Genomic DNA, 25,153 nt, shown 5'->3' with positions numbered 1-25,153 from the left:
CTCTGAATTAAGCTTCCCTTGATGATGACTAATCATCCTGTCTCAATTTAGACTAATAGCAGCAATTTCAGTAGCACTGCATGTAATTTATTTATAATCACCCTGTCTCAATTAAGCTAATAGCAGCAATTTTGGTTGCACTGCATGTAACCAAGTATGTTTTGACAGGAAAATATATTGTTGGTGAAGGAGGAGAGGGGAGGAGGGAGAAGAGGGGAGGAGTAGAAGGGACAAAATGGAGAGAATTTTATAGGGTGCAAAGTTATAACATCACCTGCTGTCTGCATGCAATCAACTTTCTTTAATCTCAGAATTGTTGCAACTTGGCTGTTGAAGTGTGTGGCTTTGTTTTTGTGGGGATTTGGGGGACTGGATATGGTAAAGTCTTCTGGGTATTCTAGACTGAGATCTTTATTTTATCATTTTTATGTCATGGCTGAGGTTAAACCTCAGAAATGCCATCTTTAGACTAGTAAGGAGAACAGGGGATTTCAAGTCAGACAGGTTGGGTGGCTTACTAACCCCAGTTACTAGGAGCTTGACTTAAGGTTAGTTAGTTAACTCTCAGAACCTACTTTTCTTCATCAGTCAGATGAGACTGTCAGCTACCTCAGAGTGTTGGGTGGGTTAGGTCAGATAACATAGTCAGGGCACCAAATAATATTCTGAATCAAAAAATGATGTATTTGTACAAAATGGTGGGAAATCCAAAAGCTGAGAAATCTGGCTCAGAAGACAAAAAGGATAAATTCTGTAATGGGTCATTGAGCCCTGTCACCCAACCTTGGGCCTTCTAAACAAACAACATCTGTAGAATTCTTACCTTACAACTTCCATTTCATATATGCCAATAACGAGAGGCTGTTTGCATTCCATCGGTCCCACACCAGCTAAAGGAACCATGCACGGTACACGGGAGACAAGAGGTTCAAAGAGGTACAGTTATCTACCAATACCACCCTGAAGACACTGGCCAGAGATTTGCAAACCAATAGGCCAGGGCTGCACAGACAACAGCCCCACCTCTCGCCCACTCTCTGTTGCTGGCCTTGGCCACCACTAATAAGGCCAAGAAGTCTGTTTTGGGAAGGATTATTCAGATACCTGGTTGTCCAAGCCTATAAACTTGGAGTCATTGTTTTCCTTCAATCTTCCTTCATATCTGATAATCAACTTTTGTCCATTCTTTCTCCCAAATATCTTAAGTCTATCTTTTTTTTTTCTTTATTCTCACTGCTATCCCTTACTTTAGGTCCCTATCACTTCTTGCCTGGACTATCATAACTGCTTCTGAAGTGACCCTTCTTGGGTTCTCTCCCTGTGTCCCCCCTCACGCAGCCCAAGTAGATTTATAAAGCACTGATCTGGTGAGATTGTTCCCATCCTTAAAAACGTTCAATGGCCTCTCATCAGTTTTAGGATAAGGTCCAAAATTTTTACACAGTCCACAGGGCTTTGTGTGACTTGGCTCTGCCTATGTTTCTAACTCTGTGTAGAACTACAATTGTAGTTCTGCGTACTACATTCCAATTCATCCAAATTGGTCTTATTTTAATTCTTTAAACACATCATGTTTTCCCCGAATTAAGGCCTTCACACATGCTGCTCCCTCTTACTGGAATACTCTTAACCACTCTTCCAGACCAATAAACTATGACTTCACCTAAGGACAGGGGTTAAACTGAATTTTTAGAGACCTTTGCTTTTTTCAAAATTTTATTGGTTTTCCTCTATAATACAATTTCTCAATAACCTGAGTGTTTCTCTTTCCAGATAATCATTATGCTTGTTACTATCATTAAACTCAGGAATCTGTTTCAGTTATCATTGGATTTTCAGTGCATGGCATAATCATCATACTTCTGAGTAGGAGCTGTTAAGAATTATGCCAAAAAGTTAGATCACTGCCTAACAAGCTCACTGTACACTCAAGGAGTCTGTGTATTTGTTTGGTGTGCGATTTACTGCTTAGTAAGGCCCAAACTCTTAAGGTAAGATGCTGATTTATAGAAGATGGACAAGTAGCAAAATACTTATTTTATGACCAAGTTGCAAGTGACTTCTATCCAGTAGAAAAAGATACAGATGTAGTGAAAAGAAGGGCCATCTGTACCCCCATGTTTATAGCAGCAATGACCACGGTCGCCAAACTGTGGAAAGAACCAAGATGCCCTTCAATGGACGAATGGATAAGGAAGATGTGGTCCATTTACACTATGGAGTATTATGCCTCCATCAGAAAGGATGAATACTCAACTTTTGTAGCAACATGGATGGGACTGGAAGAGATTATGCTGAGTGAAAAAAGTCAAGCAGAGAGAGTCCATTATCATATGGTTTCACTTATTTGTGGAGCATAACAAATAGCATGGAGGACAAGGGGAGATGAAGAAGAGAAGGGAGTTGAGGGAAATTGGAAGGGGAGGTGAACCATGAGAGACTATGGACTCTGAAAAACAATTTGAGGATTTTGAAGGGGCAGGGGGTAGGTTGGGGAAACCAGGTGGTGGGTATTAGAGAGGGTATGGATTGCATGGAGCACTGAGTGTGGTGCAAAAAACAATGAATACTGTTATGCTGAAAAGAAATAAAAAATTTAAAAAAAAGAAAAAAGGAACATTTGTGGTTATGGCTTTATTGCCTTCTAGAATATTGATCACTTGTATAGCAATTTCTATTATCTTGTTCCAGCACTCAATTTTTCAATGATCATCCACACTTTGGTCTTGTAGCTTCCTTCACACCAAAATTGTCATCTGGCTGGTTTCCTCACTACCAAGTTAATGAATTTTTGACAAATCTTGACTATATACCTGTATGACAGTTGTGTTGGAGGCTACGGCATGGTTGGAGTCGAGGACCAAACCAGGCCTTGACTTGTGTCTCCTTCAAAGTCTGGACATCTTGACAAGGGGTTAAGGACAGGAAAGTTGAGTAACACTGAGAGAGGGTCTGTGCTATGTGTCATGCGCTTGCCCACGTGACTTCCCACACCCTCTCCCTACAGAAGGGAACAATGTGGTCAGGTCATGAATTCTTAGTTGGTCCTTGTTGTTCCTGTACCTCCCATAACCCACTCCCTGGTTGATTGTCTTGCTAATGGCATTAGCCGAGACTACCTGGCATCATGAGGTTTGCTTGTAGTTGATGTAAACTTATTATAGAAACTTGCGGTCATCTGACGAGATACTGATGTATTACTCCTTCTATTGTGGTCTGCCTTATAAGTGCTTGTAAGATGTGGAATAAAATCGGCACTGCTGGACATCCTCCTCAGTGTCCCTCCTGTCCCCATCTCTTTGTCTCTTAATTTCTTTCCACCATCCTCTTACCCTCACATTTCCTGATCAATTTGTCGGCTGACTGTGACACAGTTGTTTTTAACTTTTTGAAAATTATGCTTTGACAGAGCAATTTAGGAGTAATGCAACAAGTCTTTGATGACTGACATCCTTAGAACAGACTCTAATGGGGCCCACGGTTGGAGAAGTTTGAATGGGAGAAAGGAAGAGAAGAGAAGCACTAGAAATATAGCTGTGCTCTTGGGAAGGGCAAGTCTCTTCCTGGAGAGAAGAGAAACTCAATATCTATATCTGAAAGACGGAAAAACAGTCGGAAAGTTCAGACAGTAGAAGAAAGGACAATTGAGTTAAGTAATATTTTCTTCCCCAGAAAGCCCCCCAGTGCAGATCTTCAGCTTTAGACACTGGTGTAGGCACAAAGGGATCTGGAATCGGGAACTCTGGGGTTAAGATCTGTGTGGCAGAGGCTCTCCAAGATCTGTGTCTCATCCTTCTTTCAGAGGACACTTCTCAACCATTTTTCTCAGTCTTCTCTGAAGCTCATAGTTGCCATGTGACTAGGCTACATTCAGTGAAATCTGAGGGAAAGAGATGAGTCCCCTACAGACCTGGCCCATAAGACCTGGGAGTGATTCTCACTCTATTTTCCCATGTGCTGGCAGAATGAAAAGGGCTTTGAGGACTTGGAGGAAGGTGCTGACCTTAAGTGGAAAGGGCTTAGTCTCTAAAAGACTGTGTGGAGCAATTTCCTTATGGACCTATGCTAGAAATAACCATCCAGTGGGCTAAGCCATGGAGCTTCGGGGATTGTTTTATAAGCCGTTAGCCTACCCTAGTTGTTAGAGGGCTCAACTCACATTTTCCTCTTTCCAGAAGTCCTCTCTAACCATTCCAGTCCGCAGTGACCTTAGAACTGATAGCACATGCCAAATGATTCACTAAACCATGATTAAACCTGGTGTTTAATCATGTACTTTTGTGTGTTATGACTTAAACTCAATATTACCCAAACTGAGTTCCATGGAACACTACCATTTAAGATAATGTTACTAGGTATTCCAAGAAAAGGGAGCTCCATAAGGAAAAAAGTTTGATGGGCATTAAGTTGAAAGAGTCTCATGTTTGTAGGACTTGCCAAAGCCCCTAATGAGATAACAAGGCTTACATATGCTTAAAATGGGGTTCAAGAATATAGTGTTTCTCACTTTGATAGTGAGATGATTTTTTTTTTTTTGTAGATTATAGTTTGGGAAGCATGTCTATAACCCTTTCACGTGTGTGTGTGTGTGTATCTCTATATTTATATAACTATATCTTATGCCTTCTATGAGGTTATAGTTCATGAGGAAGTGACTTTATTTTTCTCTGATGCTCTGTGCTCAAAGTTTAAAACACCACACACACAGTTCTATAGTATCAGCATTAAAAACTTGGCCTGGGGAAGAGGTAGGTAGAAGGTTTCAAGGAGGCCAACATGTGAGTTGGGCCTTAGGAAGCAAATAGAGGTTTTTGCGGCAGGGATAGAGCACATGAGAGGAAAAGGAAAAGTATCCCCATGAAGGAGACCACACAGACAGTCCCACCGAGGCTGGGGAATGATCAGAGAAAAGAGACTCAGTTTTAGAATGGAAACCAAACAGACCACTTGGATTCTGCCTGCCAAGCAACTGTACAGTTTACCACTTAATAAAGTCTTAACCTATGAGCTGTAAAGTTACAACCCCGTCACGTCTGACCCTCCCCTTGGGAAAGAATAGATACCACTCCTCCCTGTATTCCCACAACCGGAGGTCCCTGAAGGATAGGGGTCATGTCTTATGAAGCATTTCAGCTCCTGTTCCTTTACATAGCCTGGGACCCAGCTCACGGGGCTTCCTGTCTGAGATTTCTCCTCTGAATGTGAAAACACAACCCTCCCAGGATGGCTATCATGCTTAAATTTTTAAAATGCTGGTAAGGCATTTAGCACAGTGACCGGCCTATAGTCTATGCTCAAGAAATGCGAGCTGTGGGTATCACTTCCTTAGTAAGTGTCTGGGGAAGGGGGGAAGGCAGAAGGGAAGGAGAGAGGGCAAGACACTGGCGACAAAAGAAAGGCCGAGTGGAATGCAGTGATCCTGTTTCATTCTCCCACTTGGCGAAGGCTGGGAGGGAAATGCCCTTGACCCTCTGTTGCAGGAACAACCCTTCCTTGGCTGCATTTCTCCGAGTGGTTGTTTTGGAGGCTCTGAAGTGAGATATTGAGTTAAACTTCAGCGCACACTGCCAAGAGCAGGGGAGCGGACTGCGCCAGGGACAGAGAGGAACAGAGGGTCCTTTGGGGAAGAACACCCGCCACCCCTCACGCTGGCAGCCAAGGCCTGTGAGGCCTGAGGGAGTGTGGAGAAGCACTCCGGAGGGTTTACTCTGTCCTTGGCGCACGGGTTCCCAGGCTCTCAGGAAGGAACAGAGAGAGCCTGGCCTCCTCCGCGGGAAGACCGTGTACCTGACAAAATTGTTCAATTAGGAAAAAGTTCATCAGAGCGAGAGGCCTGGGAACTGACAATGTGGGCTGGGTTTGCAAGAAGAAATGAAGTCCAGGGAATCTGAAGACCAGCTCATCTGCGTGAGGGGACACAAGAATAAGAGGAGGGAAATGTCCGCGTCTGTGGCCTCTTCCCTCTTTCCTCTCTGCCCCCAGCGAGCAGCAAGTGTGGCCAAAGGAAGGGTCTTGGGTCAGGCCAGGAGGCCTAGAGACTGGTATGAGGAGGAAACACTCTGATGGGCCAATTCCATGGGCTGGGTCAACGTGGCCAGATGATTTTTTCCAGAGGAATGATCTCTTTGCAGACACTTTGCTCCCAAGGCCCACAGCCAAAGGCCCGTGGAAGGGGATCTGGGGCCTCTCCCAGAGCACGTCTACGGCCCCCCAGGAGAAGGCTGTACCATCCCCAGGAATGATACAGCCTTGAATTGGGATGAAAATCCTCCAACCTCACCTTTAGTTTTTCAGGGGAAAGGTACTAAGGTGTATATAGATAAATATATATACACACACACACATATGATACTGAAATATGATTCCTAGCCCGAGCTAAATAGTTTCACAAGTGAGAATCAAGGAAGCTATGGGACATCCTCGCCAAGATGCGCAGGCCAGATAACTACTGTAATAGGGAGACTAGAAACATGTTTGCCATTGGGGTCTGCTTAGGAAGTTACGGCAATGCATACAAAATTGTATATAATAATTTTATGATATACATAATTTAATCATTCATATTAGTGTCTAAATAATAGAAGGAGAGGCAGGGGAAAGACATGGGGAGGAGGAAGGAACATACCAAAATTAACACCTATTATTTCAGGACAGTGTGAGAATAGGTGATTTTTTCCCCCCCTATTTGACATCTGGGTGTCAGGAGGGAATTCAACTTTGTTTCTGTTAATAAAATGGTTTCTCATAGTAAAAAAAGAAATGCAGAATACCACCAAGAGGAAAAGAGAAATAACTGGAATCATGGATTATCTTCTTTTCCTTCCTCATGCTTCTCTGTATTTTAAAGTCCACTCTAAGGGATTTACAATTTGAATGAGAATAAGCAACATGTGTTCATATTTTTAAAACCAGCCTACTCCAGAAATAACTCTCTCTTTGTCTCTGAGAAAGCTCTGGAATTTCTGCCACTAGCTGGACATTTGACTTCTGGCTCTGTGAGCACTGGGTTAAGAGTCTTAAGGCCCAAAGATTAACACAGGACTTTAGAAAAGTCATGTACTCTCACTGGGCCTCAGCGAAACTATCTGTAAAATGGGAACATCTGCTTTGCTGACTGCAAAGAACCTTTGTGAAGATCAAGTTCACAACTTATACAACTGTAAAGACCCACAGAGATGTAAGAAACAGACTCCAGATGAAATGTAGACACTCTCACTGAGTTACGCTAAACCACTGTAAATGAAAACAGCTTCCAAGTCCTTTAAAGATTAAGAAGCCATTTGCCTGGACAAAAAGTAAGTGATGGGCCATATGATAGTGGCCCTTTTCACCTAAGGAGGAAGGCAGACCTGGCACTGGCCTGAGTCCTGCTTCTCCCCGGAATCCTCCGCCCCACAAAAAATAGTGATTAGGGGCGCCTGGGTGGCTAGTGGTTTAAGCCTCTGCCTTCAGCTCAGGTCATGATCTCAGGGTCCTGGGATCGAGCCCCACATCGGGCTCTCTGTTCAGCGGGGGAGCCTGCTTCCCCCTCTCTCTCTGCCTGCCTCTCTGCCTACTTGTGATCTCTCTCTGTCTATCAAATAAATAACTAAAAATCTTTAAAAAAAATAGTGATTAAGTTCCCTGACCCTGGTCTTTTCAGAAACCAGTGGGGGACCTGCTCCCCTGCCTACCAGGCACAGGACATGGTTTGAGTACTTTGTCTGCTACATCGGAACTTTACTTTTCTTTTTATTACGTTTTAAAAGATTTATTTATGCATTTGAGAGAAAGAGAACAAGCACAGGGAGGAACAGAGAGAAACTTTAGCAGACTTCTTGCTGAGCTCAGATCGGAGCCTAGTGCAGGGCTGGATGCAGGGCTTGATCTCCTGCCTTTGAGATCGTGACCCTGAGATCCTGACCTGAGCTAAAACCAAGACCAGATACTTAACCGACCATGCCACCCAGGGACTGCCCCCCCCCCCATCAGACCTTTTAAAATCTGGCCCTCACACCTAATGCAGCAGCCAGTCATTTCAAAATATTCTGCATTTCAAAATATTCCGGATACTTTCAGGACACTCAACTTTTGCACAATACTGTTCCCTCAGCTTCTTCTCGGGTTTTAGGATCCAAGTCCAATGTCACCACTGCCCTTCTATACCTGGCAGAGTTGTTAGTGGGTTACTGTGTCTCAAGCTCCTGACTTAAACCTGTACAGTTGTATGAAAACCGAAAGAAAGAAGATTTACTTATATGAGTGTGTTTGTGTATGTGTGCATACATACATACACATGTATACATATAAACAATAGTTTCCAGAGGCCAATCTATATTTGCACCAATAATAATAACAACCATGATAACTATGGCAGTGATGCTGTATAAGAAGAGAGCCTGCAAATGTCTGTCCTACAAGCAAACAAATGAAGACACGTTGCTGGGGATCAGGGAGTGGAGTAGGGTCAGGGAGGGGAGGACTGGAAGGGTCTCGTGGGAAGGGGCACCAACATAGGGGACTTACAGGATGGTCTGCATCCAGTTCTGCTCCATAGCTGAGAATCTGATTGGCAAATCTGTCAAGCTCTTGGATGGTTCTTGGGAACCAGGGCACTGGAACAGAAAGGGCAAAATCCTGAGTGGAAGATCGGCAGGACATGGCCAAAGGTCTCAGCAAAGACAGAAGCATGGATCAGCCCCAGTTAGACAAACCACTGGGGGTGGGGGGCACGTAGGGCCCCCTATAACCCCCTATTTATTCAAATGTTCCTTGGAAACTAATTTTTTAAAAACTTTCAGTTTTGTTGAGGTATACCTGATAAATAAAATGATAAGATATTTAAAGAGCACATCATTGTGATTCGATACAGGTACACAATATGAAAGCATTTCCCCATCTAGTTAATTAACACACACATATTTATCTTTGGCAGTTAGTAAAAACATTTAAGTTCTAATCTGTTAGCAAATTTCAATTATATAATATAGTGTTATCGCCAACGGTCACCATGTCTTACCCTAGATCCTCAGAGCTTACTCACCTTTTAGCTAAAATATATCCTTTTACCAGCCTCCCCCTCTTTTTGCCAGCCCCGAGCCCCTGGCAATCATTTACCTACTGTTTGTTTCTGTAAGATTGGTACTTTTTTTTTTTTTTTTTAGGTTCCTTATATAAGGGATACCATGCATTATTTGTCTTCCTCTGTCTGGTTTATTTCACTTAACACCTCAGAAACGAATTTTAAAATATCTTGCCAGACATATTCTCTTTCCTGAAGATTTCCTCTGAATTATCTCAAAATTTACCTAGTCTAGTGGGGTGGTTTTTGAAGATTTTCTTTAGTAGCAGAGTATTTCTTTAGTAGTATGTAATCCCAGAATATACATCAGATAAAACCAGAGCTGTTCTCTTTTATACAAGGATGAGCCCATGAGACCCTATCTTTCTATCAAATATAGCCCTCCCAAATATTCCCAGGCATCATCCTGGCAGAATCTTTTGATGCCCAAGCCAATTTGAAAGTCATGGATGAAACAGAATGGAGTCGGGCAGCTTAGGATTTGACAGTATCTTGTAGCACCTAACGAACCTGCAGGCTTACTTTTGGAGTAACATAGTGGGGAAGGAGATGAGACCTGAGCTATGTGGTCTGTGGGGAAGAAGACACGTGGGGGGGGGGGGAATTGTCCCAGGAATTAACAGAGACTAAGACATTCTGGACTATAAGGTCCATGAAGGCAGAAACCATGAGTGTATTGTAGTTCATGTGCCCAGAGGGGAGGGAAGGCATGGGGCTCGGGGGCAAGAAGCAATGGAGGAAGGAAGGAAGGAATGAAGTCTGGTTACGCTAACTTGTACGGCATTCACAAAAGTAACTACCATCCCTGGAGCACCAACTCTGGTCTAGTTGCTGTTTCTGATTTCTGAAGTATCTCCAAAATAAGGAAGGCATTAGGACCTCTATTGCACGGATGAAAAACTGCAGCCCTGAAAGTCTAAAGAACTAGTGGACAGCCACACAGAAAGTAAGAAAGTGAGAGCTCCTGGAAAACTCAGGAGCCTAAGGAGACAGGGGAGGGGCGTGGGGGGCTGTTAAGGGAGGCCAAGGCATCCAGTGCTTCCCCTGAAATGACGTTTAGGGGGAAAATATGCTGAACTTGGAGTCAGTAAGGTCTGACTTGAAATCCAGGCTGCATCTACCTACTTTTGCTCTCTGGGCCTCAGTCTTAACTATAAATATGGGAATAACAGCCACAATAACAGGAAGAGTAGCAGATGTTTGGGGGGCCTTACCACGTGTCAGCCACCGTGCTTACCATATTAGTGCAATATCTGTTTTAATCTGCGTATTACTGAGAGGAGTAAGTGAGAATGTAGGCAAAGGGCACAACCCAATGTTTTGCCCATAGAAGGAAGCTTCCCATCTCAGGCAGGTATTTTCGGATTCTGGCCCCGCCAAGTAGGGCGGGAAAGCACACGCTTGCCATCTAGTGGCCGAGCTGGGGAAGCGCCATTCGTGATTTCAACATAGAAGAGGCAGGCAAGAAATCAGCCACCTTCCACAAAAATGAGATGCTTACTCCAACAGCATTAACAGAGGGCCATTTAGAGCCTTGTTTCCACAGCCGTAAGGTGCAAAGCTGTCTACCCATACGTGAATGATAAAAAGTAACACTGAGTGCAGTTCTAAATATTTAACCGGCGACGTAGGTACTATTGGCCTCCCCAGATCACAAACGTGGAAGCTGAAGTACAGAGAGGTTAGGTGGCAAACCCAGATACAGGGCTTCCTCTGCTAGGAAACAGAGGAGTCAGGATTCAAACTCAGGCCTGGATGACCTGGTGGTTTCCACTGTGACCATGAATCCATCCTGCCACTCTGGGGAGTTAGAGTACGTTGTTAGCTGGGCTCTGGAGCCTGACTGCCTGAGTGCTCTTGCTGTCTCCCACCTAGAGGCTCCATGCCCCTAAAGCCCAGCCCACTTCTCCAGGTTGGCTCTCTGTGGTCAGAGTCACAGGAACAGACCTTGCAGCTGTATCCAGCTAAGACTTATCTAGCACTGGCTCGCTGACAGGCGCCGCCCTCTCATATTCTATTTTCCCCCTCACCCACTCCACACAGCAACCCCAGGAGCTGGGTGTTATTATTATTCCCATTTCATAGATGGGGATGTGGAGGAACAAGGAAGATAAGTCTCTTCCTACACCTCCTGGGCCCCAACTGTTAGACTTCGGAGTCTGAGATGACTCCGCACCAGACTCTTCACCTAGCATGGCACCTGGCTTCCCACTTTGTCTCCACAATGTTTCTCCAGGCTTTTCTTTCTTCTTGAGTTCACTGCTTTACCTTGTACAATGGATCTCTGTAGTCAGCACTGAAAATGGAGGCTATTCCTTACCCGGGTTTGGAAGGACTTGAGAAAGGACATCTACTGTAGTCATCCAGGGCCCAGGATCCCCTCTGAGACCATTCCGGCTTCCCCAGAATGTCACCATCCCATACTTCTCTTCCAGGGCTCCCCTTCCCCACTCACTCCTTTTCTCTCTTGCCTGAGAATCATCCACAATCCCAGAAGTCACAGTTGCCCCCAGAGACAGGGCAAGCCAGCCTTGTCTTGCCGCCACCACCTCTGACCTGGGGCACTCTTCATCTTGTCGAAAAAGATTCCATAAATAAGTGTTCAGCACCTACGACTAGGGCACTAGACATTGAAGGAGTCTTCACCGCTGTGGTGCTTACATTCTAGTGGGGGTGGGTGGCCAGAAAGTAAAAATAAATACATTTAAATAGATAAAGTGCCAGGACATTCTTTTTTTAAAGATTTTTTTTTTTAAACTTATTTGTCAGAGAGAAAGAGAGTATAAGCAGTGGAAGCAGCAGGCAGAGGGAGAACAGGCGCTCTGCTGAGCAAGGTTCCTGATGTGAAACTCCATCCCACGACCCTGAGATCATGACTTGAGCCAAAGGCAGATGCTTAACTGACTGAGCCACCCAGGTGCCCCTGCCAGGACATTCTTGAAAAAGAAAGCAGTGTAAGGATATGGAAAGTGAGGGAGATATTATTTCATATATCATCCTGTGATTCCAGATCCCAGAGGGAGGGTCTTGGCACCCTGACACTGCCTCGCCATAGTTCAAGGGGATCTGGGATAGTCAGGATCTGTCTTTCATCCAGAACTGTCTCCCTGTTTGTCTCAGAGAGAGTCAGTCTGGCAATCTTCAAGACCCAGTGCAACAGAGCTGGCCACCTATTGGCTGGAATGCTGTCTCTGTACTTCTTATCTGTGACGCCCAGAAGAAATTATGAAACCTCTTTGTGCCTCGGTCTCCCTAACTGTAAAAATGGGACCAATGATAGCACAATGCAGTACTACTTGATGGAACAATACGAGGTTAAACCAGTTAATAGTTGTGTTCACTGAGAACAGTACTGGAACATAGTAAACACAGTTATGGTTCACTAGTAAGCTCCAGGGAATTTTTGTTAACTCTGCCCTTAGCTTAGCAAGCAGAGTAGGAAGCCTTCAGGCAAAACTAGAAAGTCCGCTGCTTATTTTGTTGTGTAATTGAGCAAGTATTTTATCTCTTAGAGCCTTAGTGTTGTATCTACAATGTAGATTAGAATCATCTTTCTATATTCCTTCATTTTTGCATGAGTTAAATACTATAGCAAATGTGATCTATCTTAGCACAGTACATGTTTCTCAGTAAATGCTTTTCTGTATTAACCATGAGGGTGATGAAGAATTTAATGATGGTGATAAAAAGAAAGAAAAAGCAGGAAGAGGAAGAAGAGAAGGAGGGGGAGGGAGGAAAGGGAGGAAGAAGAGGAGGAGGAGGAAGAGGAGAGAAGGGAGACTGCAGTCAGAAGCCCGTTCACAGTTAAGGTCCGAGACTAACAGGCTTTCAAATCTTGAGCCTCAGTTTCCCCCCTTCTATACTACTTGGGGTATGGGATTCACTTGTTACTGTAATCCTTTTTGGGTTTTGTATTTTTGAGCCCTACCAGAATGCTGTGAAGGGCTGAGGCTGGCCAGAGGGCATGTGAAAGATGTGCTTCTAGTTCATTCAGGATGCCCATCTTGCTTGCTTCTGGGAATACTGAGCACAAAATGCATTGCTCCTCCCCTTTCTCTCTCCTCTCCAGAAGGAACAAGGTTCTGCTCCACAGATCTGGGATTCAGAGGTGTGTGTGCGGCCGTCTCCCCGCTGAACGCCAGAGGGCAGCAGAATCAGCATATTTTCAGCTCTGGGTGTTTTTCTGTTTTTTTTAGCTCCTCTAAAGGGAGAACACTAGATGGATCAAAGGGTTAGTTCAGACAAACCCAGGAAAGAAAAGAAAAAAAAAAAATCAAAGAATATGAGAAGATTGCAAAACCTCAAAGTATTTGAGTCTTGAGGAGACAAATGTGGGAGCAGCCCACCAAGCCCCTAGTCCTTGTCACAGAGACTATGAGGGACCCCCAGGCAGCACTGCAAGACTGTGGGGGCACTAACCCCTGTCCAGGGAACTCTGGTAGTTTTGGAGCCTTGTCACCAACCAGAAAAGACCCAGAACACAGCTAGGCTAGAGAAGTGGCGAAGCTTCGTGGCTAATCATACGGATTTCAGAGCCAAATCGCTTGGGTCCAAATCTTGCCTCTACTACTTGATAACTTTGGGACTTCAGGAAAATTACTTAACCTCTATCCTCCAGTGTCCCACACTAGTAAAATGACTATAATCATATTATGGCCTTCAGAGTATGTGAGGAGTAAATGAGCTAATGCGTGAGTAGTGCTTAGAACCATGTGTGGCACACAACAAGTGCTTTTTAAGTAATTGGTTCCATTATTATCATTACTATCATTGTAGAAGGCCAAATGACAAGGGGTGACAATCCTGGTACACACTTTTCCCAGGCAGCAACCTTACCTTTGGATCTATTCACCTGTCCCCTCCCCAGACCTCACCTGAGGCTAAAGCATCATCTCCCAGAGGACACTGTGTAATGCCTATGTGTCATCTGGGGTAGAAAGAAGACTCAGGCCAGGCTCACAACTAGAGATGGAGTTCACCAGCATCACCATGGAGAGCAAGGCAAGGCTTAAAGAAATGAGACCCAAGAGAGGCAAGTTCTGGTTGTTGGGGATGGGAGAAGCAAGGTCCCGACATGGTTCACTTCCTCAATGTGGCCATGAAGCACATGAAGTGACCAAGCACTAAAGGAAAGGAGACTACAGAGGACCCCAGACAAAACAGGAACAAGCCTTTGCCTTTTTGTATGAAGCCTACACTTTGTTTTAGAGCCTATCATATTTATTTCTTCCAATACTACACATACATTTATATACGTATATCATACATATTTATTTATGCAGGTAGGCATGTGTCTCAAAGTTCAGAGAGGTCGAAGTACTGCATGCCCCTATATCTACGTATCTGTATTTGTTTTTATGTACCTGTAAGACCATTAGTCTCCTGTGTGATGCCAGAGCTTGAAGTCCCCGGGGCAGGAGGCAGAAGGGAAGACTGGGGTAAAATGGAGGAGATGAAGGCTGGAACCCCACCAGGACAGACAGATGGCTAGTCTTCAGAGAGCAGCAGAAGCCTACAGCTGGTAGACGCCAGTCCTTCTTGTTTCCCGACCCTTGATGGAGCAGGTGTCCTGTAGAAGCAGGGGCCCTTCATCTGCAGTTGAAGATGCACCCAGCCCAAGAGTTGGCAAGACTGAGCAGCTCCAGGGAAAGTGGACTGGTTGTAGGCCCAGCTGTAAAGCTTACACCTTACCCTGTGCAAAGTGTGTGCACATCCTGGGCCTGAAGCCGGCAGGTCTGTGTTCAAGTTTCATCTCTCCCACCCACAAACTCTGTGACTCTGAGCAAGTGACTTGATTCCTGAGGCTCTAGCTTCTCCTCTGTGAAATGGGTGAGGCGGCCGATCCCTGGCCTGCTTCTTTGGTTAGGGTGCGAGCGACGGACCCGTGCACAGTAAGTCAAACTCCCATCTTTACACGTGAACCTCACAAAGAAAACCCAGAAACACTTCTCTGGTTAAGTAGGGTCTCAGAGGCCACGGGTGGCAGGGTCAGAGCTCGTACCTATGAACCTGGGATCTTCTAATTTTCCCAGCAAACGTTAGAGCTATTTTTTTTTTTCCTTTGGAAGTTAATTTTTTGCGAGTTTAGCATGCGCCAGATACTATGGTAAGGGTATTATTTCTACCGGTTGAATTCTCAAAGCGATGCTAGCGGGTGGACATTATTTCTGTTTTTCTGATGAGCAAACTGAGGCTTGAAGGGAGAAGGGACTTGTTAAGATCACTGCGCTTACTGTGAAATGAGGATTCTGAAGATCTACTCCGTTGGGCTTAGCATAAGGTGAGGGGGCAGCAGGGGGGTTGATTTTAGATTCCTGATCTCCTACCTGGACACAGAAAGGAGGTCACACACTAAAGCAGGAATTTAAAGTGCTTGAAGAAAATCCCTAGGGGAGCTCCGGGTCCTCCCCATCTTCCTTCTATCTCTATCTCCCTTCCCAAGCCTCCCTGGTTTAGGGGTAGAAACTTCACGTTTCCTTTCTCTTCTTCAGTGGCAGTGGTGGGCCTCTCCCCCACCCTGGCACAGTGCTGGGAAGAGAGACTGACCCTGGCGACCCAGGCCTTCGTCTTGAAAAGTTAAATCAGATTAGCTCATTAATGACCTTTGCAAATATCTCCGCGGTGGGCTGGCTTCTCTGGGCCCCTCGACCGCCTCACGGGCCGCTGGGCTTGGCGTTAATGAATGACTTGGGCAGGCTGGTGCAACAGAGGCCCTCTGTGAAGCCAGAGGCACTGGAGGGGGACAGATCATTAATAAATATTGATTTGGCTCCAAGGGAAGCAGTCTGCAGGACAACTGACCCTGGACACCCACGTCGTGGTCTCATTAAGTCGGGGTCAACTGCTCAGCCCGGACGCCGAGGGGTGGCTAGCTTAGGAGTGCTCCTGAGTAAGAGGCCGCCACAGGCTTGGCGGAGCCTGCTTCCTGATCAATGGGTCAGAGAAGGCCCGTTAAATTTATAGCAGTTTAAGGTGCAGGCTGAGTCCCATGAACCCTCTCCCTCCAGCAGACTTCCACCAGCCCCAGGGGCTAGCCAGCAAGGCACCGAGACTTGCCCCAGACTTCTGCCTCCAGCCTGTCTCAGGGAGGGCAATAAATCCTTCTTTCCTGGGCCCAGAATAGAAGGGTGTTCTCACTCCCTCTTTCCAGGCTCCTGGATGTCTCCTCTGAAGCAATGGCCTCCAGCCTCCTGCAGAAGCGTTGGTGTGCTGATCCCAACAGCTCCCCCCAAAGGAGAAGGGTAGTGTGCCAACAACATGCAGGTTGAAGGCTTTTGGCGGTTTTATTTCTCTCTTTTAAGAGAGAAGAAGGAAGAGAAGGAGAAGGAAGAGAGAAGGAAGGTCCCTCAAGAAGGTCTTGGCAAGAACAGGTGAACCAAATTCTGGCTGTTGGTGTCAAGCTAGTTCCTTCCTCCTTCTGGACAGAGCAGAGGAGTGGTGGGTTCAGGGCTCGCTTTTATCAGTGATGCGAAAGGCAAAGCATTTGATCTCTTCACATGTTAAAATACAATGAAAACCAGACAAACGAAAGGGCCTTAGCATGAAGAAAAGAGGTAAAAGTATGCTGCAATAAATTGATGGTGGAAAGAATGAATGGATATGTGTGAAATCATGAATAATATCATGAATAAAAATCATGAAAAAAATAAAAGAATGACCCACAGCATCCTTTATTCCAACCACCATCCTAAACTGGAACTATCCTCCCAATATCCTTGTGAAGATGTCACGTATCTTATAGACATCTACTGGCAAGTGGCCCACTATATCCCCAGATACCAAGTTCTGGTTTCTGAAAGCTTACATTGTCACTCAGTCTGAGTACCAGCCACTTACAACTGGAGTTATGGACGATCTACCTGAAGACAAACAGAATACATTGAAAGGCTCTTGCATACCCTGTCTGTCTCTCCCTTCTCACTACCATGCCCAACACTGGCTTCAGTGCACCTCCTAGGTGCTCTTGTTGCGACCCATGCTTTCCTATTCCTGCGTGTATCATGCCACATAGAAACTACCTACTCGATTATAAGACACGTAAGGGTCTAGGCACCATGTTTGGTTTTTTCCCTACTGCATCCTTATCTTGTGGCTGACACTGAATGGGTACCCCATGATTGTAAGTTACACAAATGAATGTTTAACTGAATTAGAACATAGATGTGGGTGTGCTGCGCGCTGTTAATTGCCCATGTCTTCTCACAAGACTTTCAGGATCAAGCGATTCCTGGCCAAGAAACAAAAGCAGAATCGTCCCATTCCCCAGTGGATTCGGATGAAAACTGGTAATAAAATCAGGTACAACTCCAAGAGAAGGCACTGGAGGAGAACCAAGCTGGGTCTCTAAGGCATTCCACATCATGCGATGACACACCTAATTGGCACCACGTATTTAATTAAGCTACTTGAGGATCATGTGTTCTATTCCATCACCCTGTAAACACCTTTCTGCCTGGCCAATAGATACCATTTATCAGCGAAAGATTTTTCTGTTACTATAGCTCTGCACCAGTGGGTTGGTTTGGTAATAAACGTGAGGCCTTTGAGCTGTAAAAAAAAAAAAAAAAAAAAGAACATAGATGTGGATGAAAGAGAAGAAAGTGACAAAGCTGACTGTGGTCTTTGAGAGGGAGTAGTAAAAGAAAAAGAAAGAAACCCTCAAGAGTCAGGATTTTAATAAGTAAGAACCACATAATTTATAAAATACTAAGGAAAGAGAGATTTCCAGGGGTATCATGGATTAAATCTTTAATCCATGGCTAAATGCTATAAAAAAATGATTAATCCATGGTTCAATGTTACAAAAATTTCAAAGAGAATGAAAACAACAACAACAACAAAAAGAGGATACTAGTTTGGGTCATCGGTGTTGCCAGAATGGTAAGGAAGAGGAGAAGGAAAGAAAGAAGGAAGTGAGAAGCAAGGGAGGAAGAAGGAAGGAACCTACATGAGAAGCTGGCCTTCTATCTCTTAGACCAGTACTACTGCTAATACAAGACATGGACAAGCTGGTAAGGGTATGCATCAAAAGCATATTCACAGGAAGTAAGATTTGGAGGTGACAGGTCATTCCCAGCACCCCTCACATCGTCCTACACATGAAGCTGGGTCCCCAGTTGCCAGGTAAGGTTGGACCCAGTGAGGGTGTCGCTGTCACCAACTCCTTATAGATTAGCTTAGTCACTGTCCATACCTACACAGCTGGTGGTGTCAAATAACCTAATAGTTGGCTGGTGTTGTGGATTATAGAGTCCCTCCCTACTGAGGATTAAGGATGTGTAAGTTCAAGGGCTATTCAAGGGAAGCAATCTCAAGCCATCAAACACCATAACCTTCAGAGTATCTTGCATGATCTTTCCTATAAGCCCTAGAAAGTGGCCGAGTTGGTCTTAGCTCTTTTTCACATGGGAGAAACAAGAGATTAGGAGGTCACCCAGCTGTCAGGTGGTCAGATGGGATTCAAATCTAGCTGGCAGTTCACAGAAGAGGAATCCAAGTGCTAATTCTTGACTCTAAATTCCTGTTTTTTTCTGAGTCACTATGGTGCTCCCTCAATGCAACATGAATGGCAAATTGACATTGTTACAATCATTTCATATTCTCTTATCACCTCCAATCACACCTGTCACACAGAGAAAATGTATTTAACAGGGTAAACCTGAAGGACCGCATGGACTGCAGAAACTTCATTGTTCCAAATGAGCACTGTGTCTCCTTTCCTAATACTGAAGATGGGAATACCGTTATCTTCTTGCTCCAGCAATCTGAGTTGGCTGTTGCAAAGCTTAAACAAAACAACTGAATAGAAAAGAACTTTGAAAACATGGGATTGGGCATGCAAATAAGAGACCGCTTATAAATTTATGATCTTCCTTAGCTTGAAGCCCTGTGACCTGGCAAATGGAGTGGGCTCTAGAATCTTGGATCTTCCCTTGGATCTTCCCTTGGCAGTGAGTTGAGCTGCCTCTAACAGACTGCAAGGGAGCGAGCCCCAGACCAACAATACCAGCTCTGCTTCCAGCTCTGGGCCTGGTACACACCCCTTGCTTTGGTTTATCCTCTTAGCTGTGGGTCTGCTCGTATCAATGCAGCATTCTGCTGAAGCAAAAGTCTCACGCCCAGCTGTCATGACTTATGACATCAATCGCACCCAGCAAGCATCCAGGCGGACTGAAAAAAGCTGTCAATCCTGTGTGTTTTTACAAACATGCATATCCTTGGTCTCCTGCAGGCCCAGGGCCACAAACAAGCATCTTCAGCCCTGAGAGGTGCCCTTGGGGCAAAGTGAAATGCACAGGAGTAGGTTTGGAACCATGAAGAGGACAAAGGGAAGACGGCAGCACAGAACAGAACAACAGAGGCAGGGAGAGAGGAAAAGTGGGCACGGGCGATAGGAACAGGGAACCCGTCCCCTCAGCCATCTGGAAACCCCTACAGCCCTAAGCAGCTTCTCTCTAAGGGTCTTCAACTCCTTGGGAACCATGATCCCTTTGAAAATCGCTCTTTAAAAATATGCATGCACAGGTATATGTACCATCTTGCCCACAATCTTCAAGGAATTCTAGTCTTCCTCCCCCAACAACTGATCTGAGACTGCAGCCTTATCCAGGCCCTGCCCATCAGGGCAGCCCTACTGGAACAGCAAGGGGGCTGGACTGCTGGGCTGGAAGCAGGCAGGGGTGTGTAAGGGGGAAGGAATGAATGTCATGATGTTGCTCTTGTCTTCTCACAGTAATCATTTCCCTTAAATCACTGCTTCAGGAATCAATCCAATAAAAAAGACAAAACTGGAGCACCTGGGTGGCTCAGTGGGTTAAAGCCTCTGCCTTCGGTCCAGGTCATGATCTCAGGATCCTGGGATGAAGCCCTGAATGGGGCTCTCTGTTCAGCAGGGAGCCTGCTTCTCCCTCTCCCTCTGCCTGCCTCTCTGCCTACTTGTGATCTCTGTCAAATAAATAAATAAAATATTTTTTAAAAAGAAAAGAAAAAAGACAAAACTATAAGTGCCCCCAGGCCAAACAGAGAGAAACACAGACAAACAGACAGACAGGTAAACAGATAAATAGATAGATGAAAAAATAGATAAGTAGCCCTCCCATTCCCCCCACAGAAAATGTGGTCATACTGGCAGTGTGGACTCCCTTTGCCTCCACCACAGACTCTTATAATTACCACAGCTTGAACAAAATCCACCAGATGTCCATTTGCTCTTGGAAAAATAATTCCAATCGGATAAATTTCTCAAAAGGTGATAATCCTATACCTCTGTCTAGCCAAATCAGTCCGTCCGTCTGCTTCTCCTGGCTGCAATCTGCCTCCATGTAGGAATTTTCCATCCCCCTCTAAACGTAATGTCATGCAGAAGATTCAAAGGGAAAGGTAAAAGGATTAGTAGATTGATCGATAGAAGATATTAATGCTCTTTCATGTTGGGTTGAAGAAGGATTTGAGGTCATCAGGAGAGAGGGTAGCAAGAGAATAGACCTCAAGTATTCAAAAGACTCTCTGGATTAAAATCCTATTAAAGTCACATCAGCTTCTCCAGGAGGCATTTTAGAAGGTTGGGATTTCTTTAACATGTCACCATAATTAACCTTCCCTTAAGCTGTTTTGGGTGGGGAACTTTAGCAATTAAGAAACTGGAAACTTTCATTTTCTATCACCCACATGTCCTTTTGAATGGTTTAAAAATGAGAGTGGAAAGTGGTTTAGCCTAATTGATTCGAGGGGTTCAGCTCTCCCACTTCAACCTTCTGTCAAACTCACTCCTGATATCTAAGCCCCTCAAAAGAAAGGGCATTTTTGTCGAGTAAAAGAACCAAAGGTTCAGATCTACCATAATGATATTCTTCCTCTAATCATTCTCACACTGAGTACCATGAAAAAGAACAGCTCCGCAAAGGGATGGCTGTTTTCCCTAAAAGGATCTGTTTCTGGGCCCAGACTCCAGGTCACAAAACCAAGAAACCCAAAGAGCCACCCCGCTCTGCTGGGGCAAGACTGTGTTGTTTTAGCACCATTAGCACCCTGAACAACTGTTCTGTTCCATGGACACTGGGGTCAGGAAACTATGCCAGATGGGGGGGAGCCTATAGGGGCTGGGACAATCAACCACATGAATAAATGAAATGAGACACGTGTTGTTTTCAAGGGTTTGTCTTACCAGGGTTGTCTTCACTAGGTCATATGTCAACCCAGTTCAAAGGTCAACCCCCTGCCAGATTCCATCACCTGCTCTCATCACAACACCTGCCCCTGGGCTATTCACCTGGGTGTCTCCTCACCCTTGTCAGCCAGTGAGCATCTTCAGAATGTTGAGTGTTGAGCCTTTCTTCCCCCAGCCCCTATCAGGATGCCTGGTGCAGAGTGGTGCATGACGCAGGCTTACCCGTAACCATACAGAATTCACTCTGTGCCTTCAGGCAAGTCATGGCCTCAGTCTTTTACAATGAAAAATTAAGGGGTCTGCTGGGCTGAACGACCTCTGAGGTCATTTGGCAGTTCTCAGAATCTCTTAAAAAGTTGGTTGTGTACAGGCTGGCTTTTCATGGCTCCTGTGCTGGGGTCATGATTTATAATAACAGTGAAGGTGATGGTAAGAATAGAGAACATATATTAAACCCTTAATCACCATCTGCGAGGTTCTCGATGCTCCACTGGTATTATTTCATTAATCCTACGAGGCCGACTTTTGTTACCCCCATTTGATACAGTGGGAGATTGTGAACGTCAGTCATTGGCCCAAAGTTACACCAAGTGTAATGCACCTTGGCTCTGGAGTCTGGACTTCTAACTCTTCTTGCACGGTTCCATTAAGAACTTCCTTTCTGAGCCTCTAGTTCAGGCTGCCCGCCCTTCAGTTGATCTACATGTGTCTTCCCTGGCTCCCCAAGGAGCTGCCTGCCTTGCTCGTCAATTGCTTCGATTTCCTACCCCAGGACCCCAGCTGGCCCAGCCTCCACCTGCTCCAAGCAGGGGCAGAGTTTGCCCCAGGATCCGGCAGGCCCTTTGTCCTGAAGGCCTGCAGCTCCTATGGGGAGCAGGTGGCCAGAAAAGCAAGAGAAGGCGTTCATCAGCAAAGCAGTTCGGGAGATGGAAGGGAAGGAAGGCAAATACGGTTAGTCTCCAAAGGAATTCCAAGTGCCTGCCCTTCAGTGACCTGAGCCCGTGGGCTTGGCTTTCTATGCTCTGCAGGGGCAGAATCCGGGAATAAACTTCCCCGTCTTGGTAGCAGCCACAGGAAGAGAAGGGGAGGAAGAGAAGAGAGATCTCCTAGGAAGGCTTTGCAGGTATCTTTTAGAAAATGTTTCAATGGTCTGTAGAAAGAGGTGGGTCTTCTCTCATTTTAAGGCATCTCTGCCAATTAAAATGTTATTTTCTGCTACAGAGTTTGAAATCCTCTTAGGTCCCAGTCTTCACTGTTCTGGCAAAAAAAAAAAAAACTTTAATGGTAGAACAAAGTGTTTTGATTATTGAGGAAAAAAGAAAACAGTTCATTTCAGCAATCACACTACTAAGTATTTACCCAAATGAGTTAAAAACTCATATCCACACAAAAACCTGTACATGAATGTTCATAACAGCTTTATTCATGTTTGCTAAAATTTAGAATATATAAAACGGCAGCAAGAGAAAGAAAATTACTAATATAAGGAATAGTTATCTTAAGGAAGTGAAAAAAAAAAGCACGTTTATTAAATGTCTAAAATGCGAGGTACTCCTTTAGGTCCCTAACATACTTCCTCCAGCTTAGCCCCCTGCAGTGGTCTACAAGAATAGACACTACTTTTGCCAGTACTTTTTGAAGAGAATGAAAAGTTGCTTGTGTTGCAAAATCCCTCTGTTCCTTACCTGTGTCTTTTGTCTTATCCCGAGAAAGCTCATGGACAGTGGCACCGATGTCATGCCTCAAAATCTTGATGATGTTTGCTAGGACAGGCATGCTACGTTTATCCAGATAGGTAAAAAATTCATATTCATCTTTCTTTAGGCGTGAAGGTCTGGATTCGATGTGGGTCAGGTTTATATCATTCTCCTAGAAAAGAGAAGTGGGAGTGTGAAGGGGACAGTCACTGGAATTAATACAGACAAAACACACACAACTAGAGGGGGGCCTGGGTGGTTGGTTAAGCTTCCAGCTCTTTATTTCAGCTCAGCTCTTGATCTGAGGGTCGTGAGTTCAAGCCCCAGGTTGAGGCTGTAACCTGCTTAAACACACACACACACACACACACACACACACATAACCAGAGCAAAACACGCAACACAATAAAATGCAGAGAGAGAAAGAACAGGACTTTTTTTATATATAAGAGTAGAAGAAAGTCCTTAAAGTAACAAAAGTTGTTTACTTCTCTGTGCAAAACCAAGTAATAAAAGGTGGAGGGAAAAGTGCAAATGCTACAGAAATCTGCTAAAGGCTTAGAGCTGCAAACCTAGGATTTTGGTTTGGTTCAAATGTCTAGGGCAGAAGTTGGCAAAAAATGTATTCATAGGGAAAACCTCCTTCCCAAATGAAATCCCCTGGAATCTCAATGATAATTTCTCAGTAAATTAATAATACCGAAGCAACATTGCCCAGCTTAAATAGGATCCCCAGGAATCAGGCTTATTGGGTTTAAATCAGAGTTCTCATATGGATTGTAAGATTAGACAATTTGCTTTCATGTTTCTAGTGCTCAGTTTTTCCATCTGTAATTTAGCAGTATTAATGATACCTGCCTCATAAATGTGTTAGGAGCATTGGTTGACATGTGTTTGTATAACCCCAGGTACATGGTAAATGCTCAGTAAAAATTAGCTAGTATAAAAATGGTAGTATGACTATCATTCATATTTTTATATAATTAATTTTCATTCAGGTTATACAACAAATGTAGGTAGTACCTCCCAGGTACTGACCAACCTTCCAGGGAGTTGGTATATATTAGTGAGCGAAACAGACCAAGATAGTTTCCCTTATAAAGCTTACATTTAAATTGAGGGAGACAAATAACAAACATAAACTATAACTAACGGATTTATGTATTATATTATTATTTATTATTTTTATTTTATATTATTTATAATATTTATATTTATTATTATATATTATTATGTATTATATTAATTATTATTATGTATTTATGTATTATAATGATTGTAATGAAAAAGCCCAAGGGGAAAAAAAAAACACCAAGCCGAGCATGGTGAAGGGGCTAGGCAGTCCTGGGTGTGGGGGGGCGGGGGAAGTGAGGACAAATTGTAGAACTAAATAAGGTGGGTACATGAGGCTTCATTGAGAAGGGAACATTCATGTACATGTGGGTTTTATTAAAACAATAATCACTAAAGCTACTCAACTTCCATGTCTTTGGCTATCATGTTTTAGCTATTATCAGTTTTGTCATGAAAAAGAAAAAGTCATTTATGTAACCTGATCCTCAAATTTAAATGCATGGTAGTCATCTGCTTCTTACTCTGAAAAGTCTGATTTCATTGACGGACTGTCCTCCTTTGTGAAGAAAACCAAGGAATATGCTCTATATTTTCTTAAAACAAATAAATAATAGGAGTTATCCCAAACATTTAAATGAATAAAATAAAAACAAAACTTACTTGATTGATTCTATAATTCCAAAAAATGAAATTCATCTATCTTGTACTTCAGGAAGTATATTTTTTGTAGGGGAGTGTGGGGAGGCAGAGGGTAAGGGAGAGAGAAAATCCCAAGCTAGCTCCACACCAGTGTGGAGCCTGATGCGGGACTCAATCTCATGACCCTGAGGATCAAGACCTGAGCCAAAATCAAGAGTAGGACACTTAACCAACTGAGCCACCCAGGTGCCCCAGGAGGTATAACTTTATCCTTGATGGTTAAAGGCATGTGGTTGAAGAGAAAACATGGAGAATTACAATGATGACACTTTTTGTTTTGATTATCACCTCACAGTTTAGAATTATGTTCCGTGGCCTTTCTAAAAAGGCTTTGAGTAGGTTAAGGAAGTTGTAAAATATGAAATCAGAGATAATGATGCTTTTCCAGAAGTGGCTGGAGAGTCATTGGTGTTCTGACTCACCCTGCCTTCCTGCCAGGGATATCATGAGAATTCT

At 44.3% G+C, this 25,153-nt stretch overlaps 2 protein-coding genes across 2 annotated transcripts in view; one reads left to right on the top strand and one right to left on the bottom strand.

Moving 5' to 3' along the window:
* PAH (phenylalanine hydroxylase) overlaps positions 1-25,153 on the bottom strand; it is a 73,776-nt gene that overhangs the window by 29,907 nt on the left and 18,716 nt on the right. The window contains exons 3-4 of the mRNA XM_004742996.3: positions 22,913-23,096; positions 8,506-8,594 (exon numbers count right to left, since the gene is read on the bottom strand). Coding sequence (XP_004743053.1) covers positions 8,506-8,594; positions 22,913-23,096 — 273 coding nt within the window. The remainder of the gene's footprint in view (positions 1-8,505; positions 8,595-22,912; positions 23,097-25,153) is intronic.
* Positions 17,227-17,543, top strand: LOC101682523 (60S ribosomal protein L39). The gene has a single exon (XM_013051527.2). The coding sequence runs from the start codon at positions 17,253-17,255 to the stop codon at positions 17,406-17,408; it is 156 nt and encodes a 51-aa protein (XP_012906981.1). The 5' UTR covers positions 17,227-17,252; the 3' UTR covers positions 17,409-17,543.

This window comes from Mustela putorius, unplaced genomic scaffold (genome assembly GCF_011764305.1).
Source record: "Mustela putorius furo isolate JIRA1106 unplaced genomic scaffold, ASM1176430v1.1 tig00000788_pilon_pilon_pilon, whole genome shotgun sequence".
NCBI classification, from domain to species: Eukaryota; Metazoa; Chordata; class Mammalia; order Carnivora; family Mustelidae; genus Mustela; species Mustela putorius.
Note: the sequence above shows the minus strand (reverse complement) of the source record. Positions and strands in the feature narration are given on the sequence as shown.

Bases quoted from the DNA above. Each gene is read 5' to 3' on its own strand.
- LOC101682523 (XM_013051527.2), top strand. From the start codon at position 17,253: ATGTCTTCTCACAAGACTTTCAGGATCAAGCGATTCCTGGCCAAGAAA.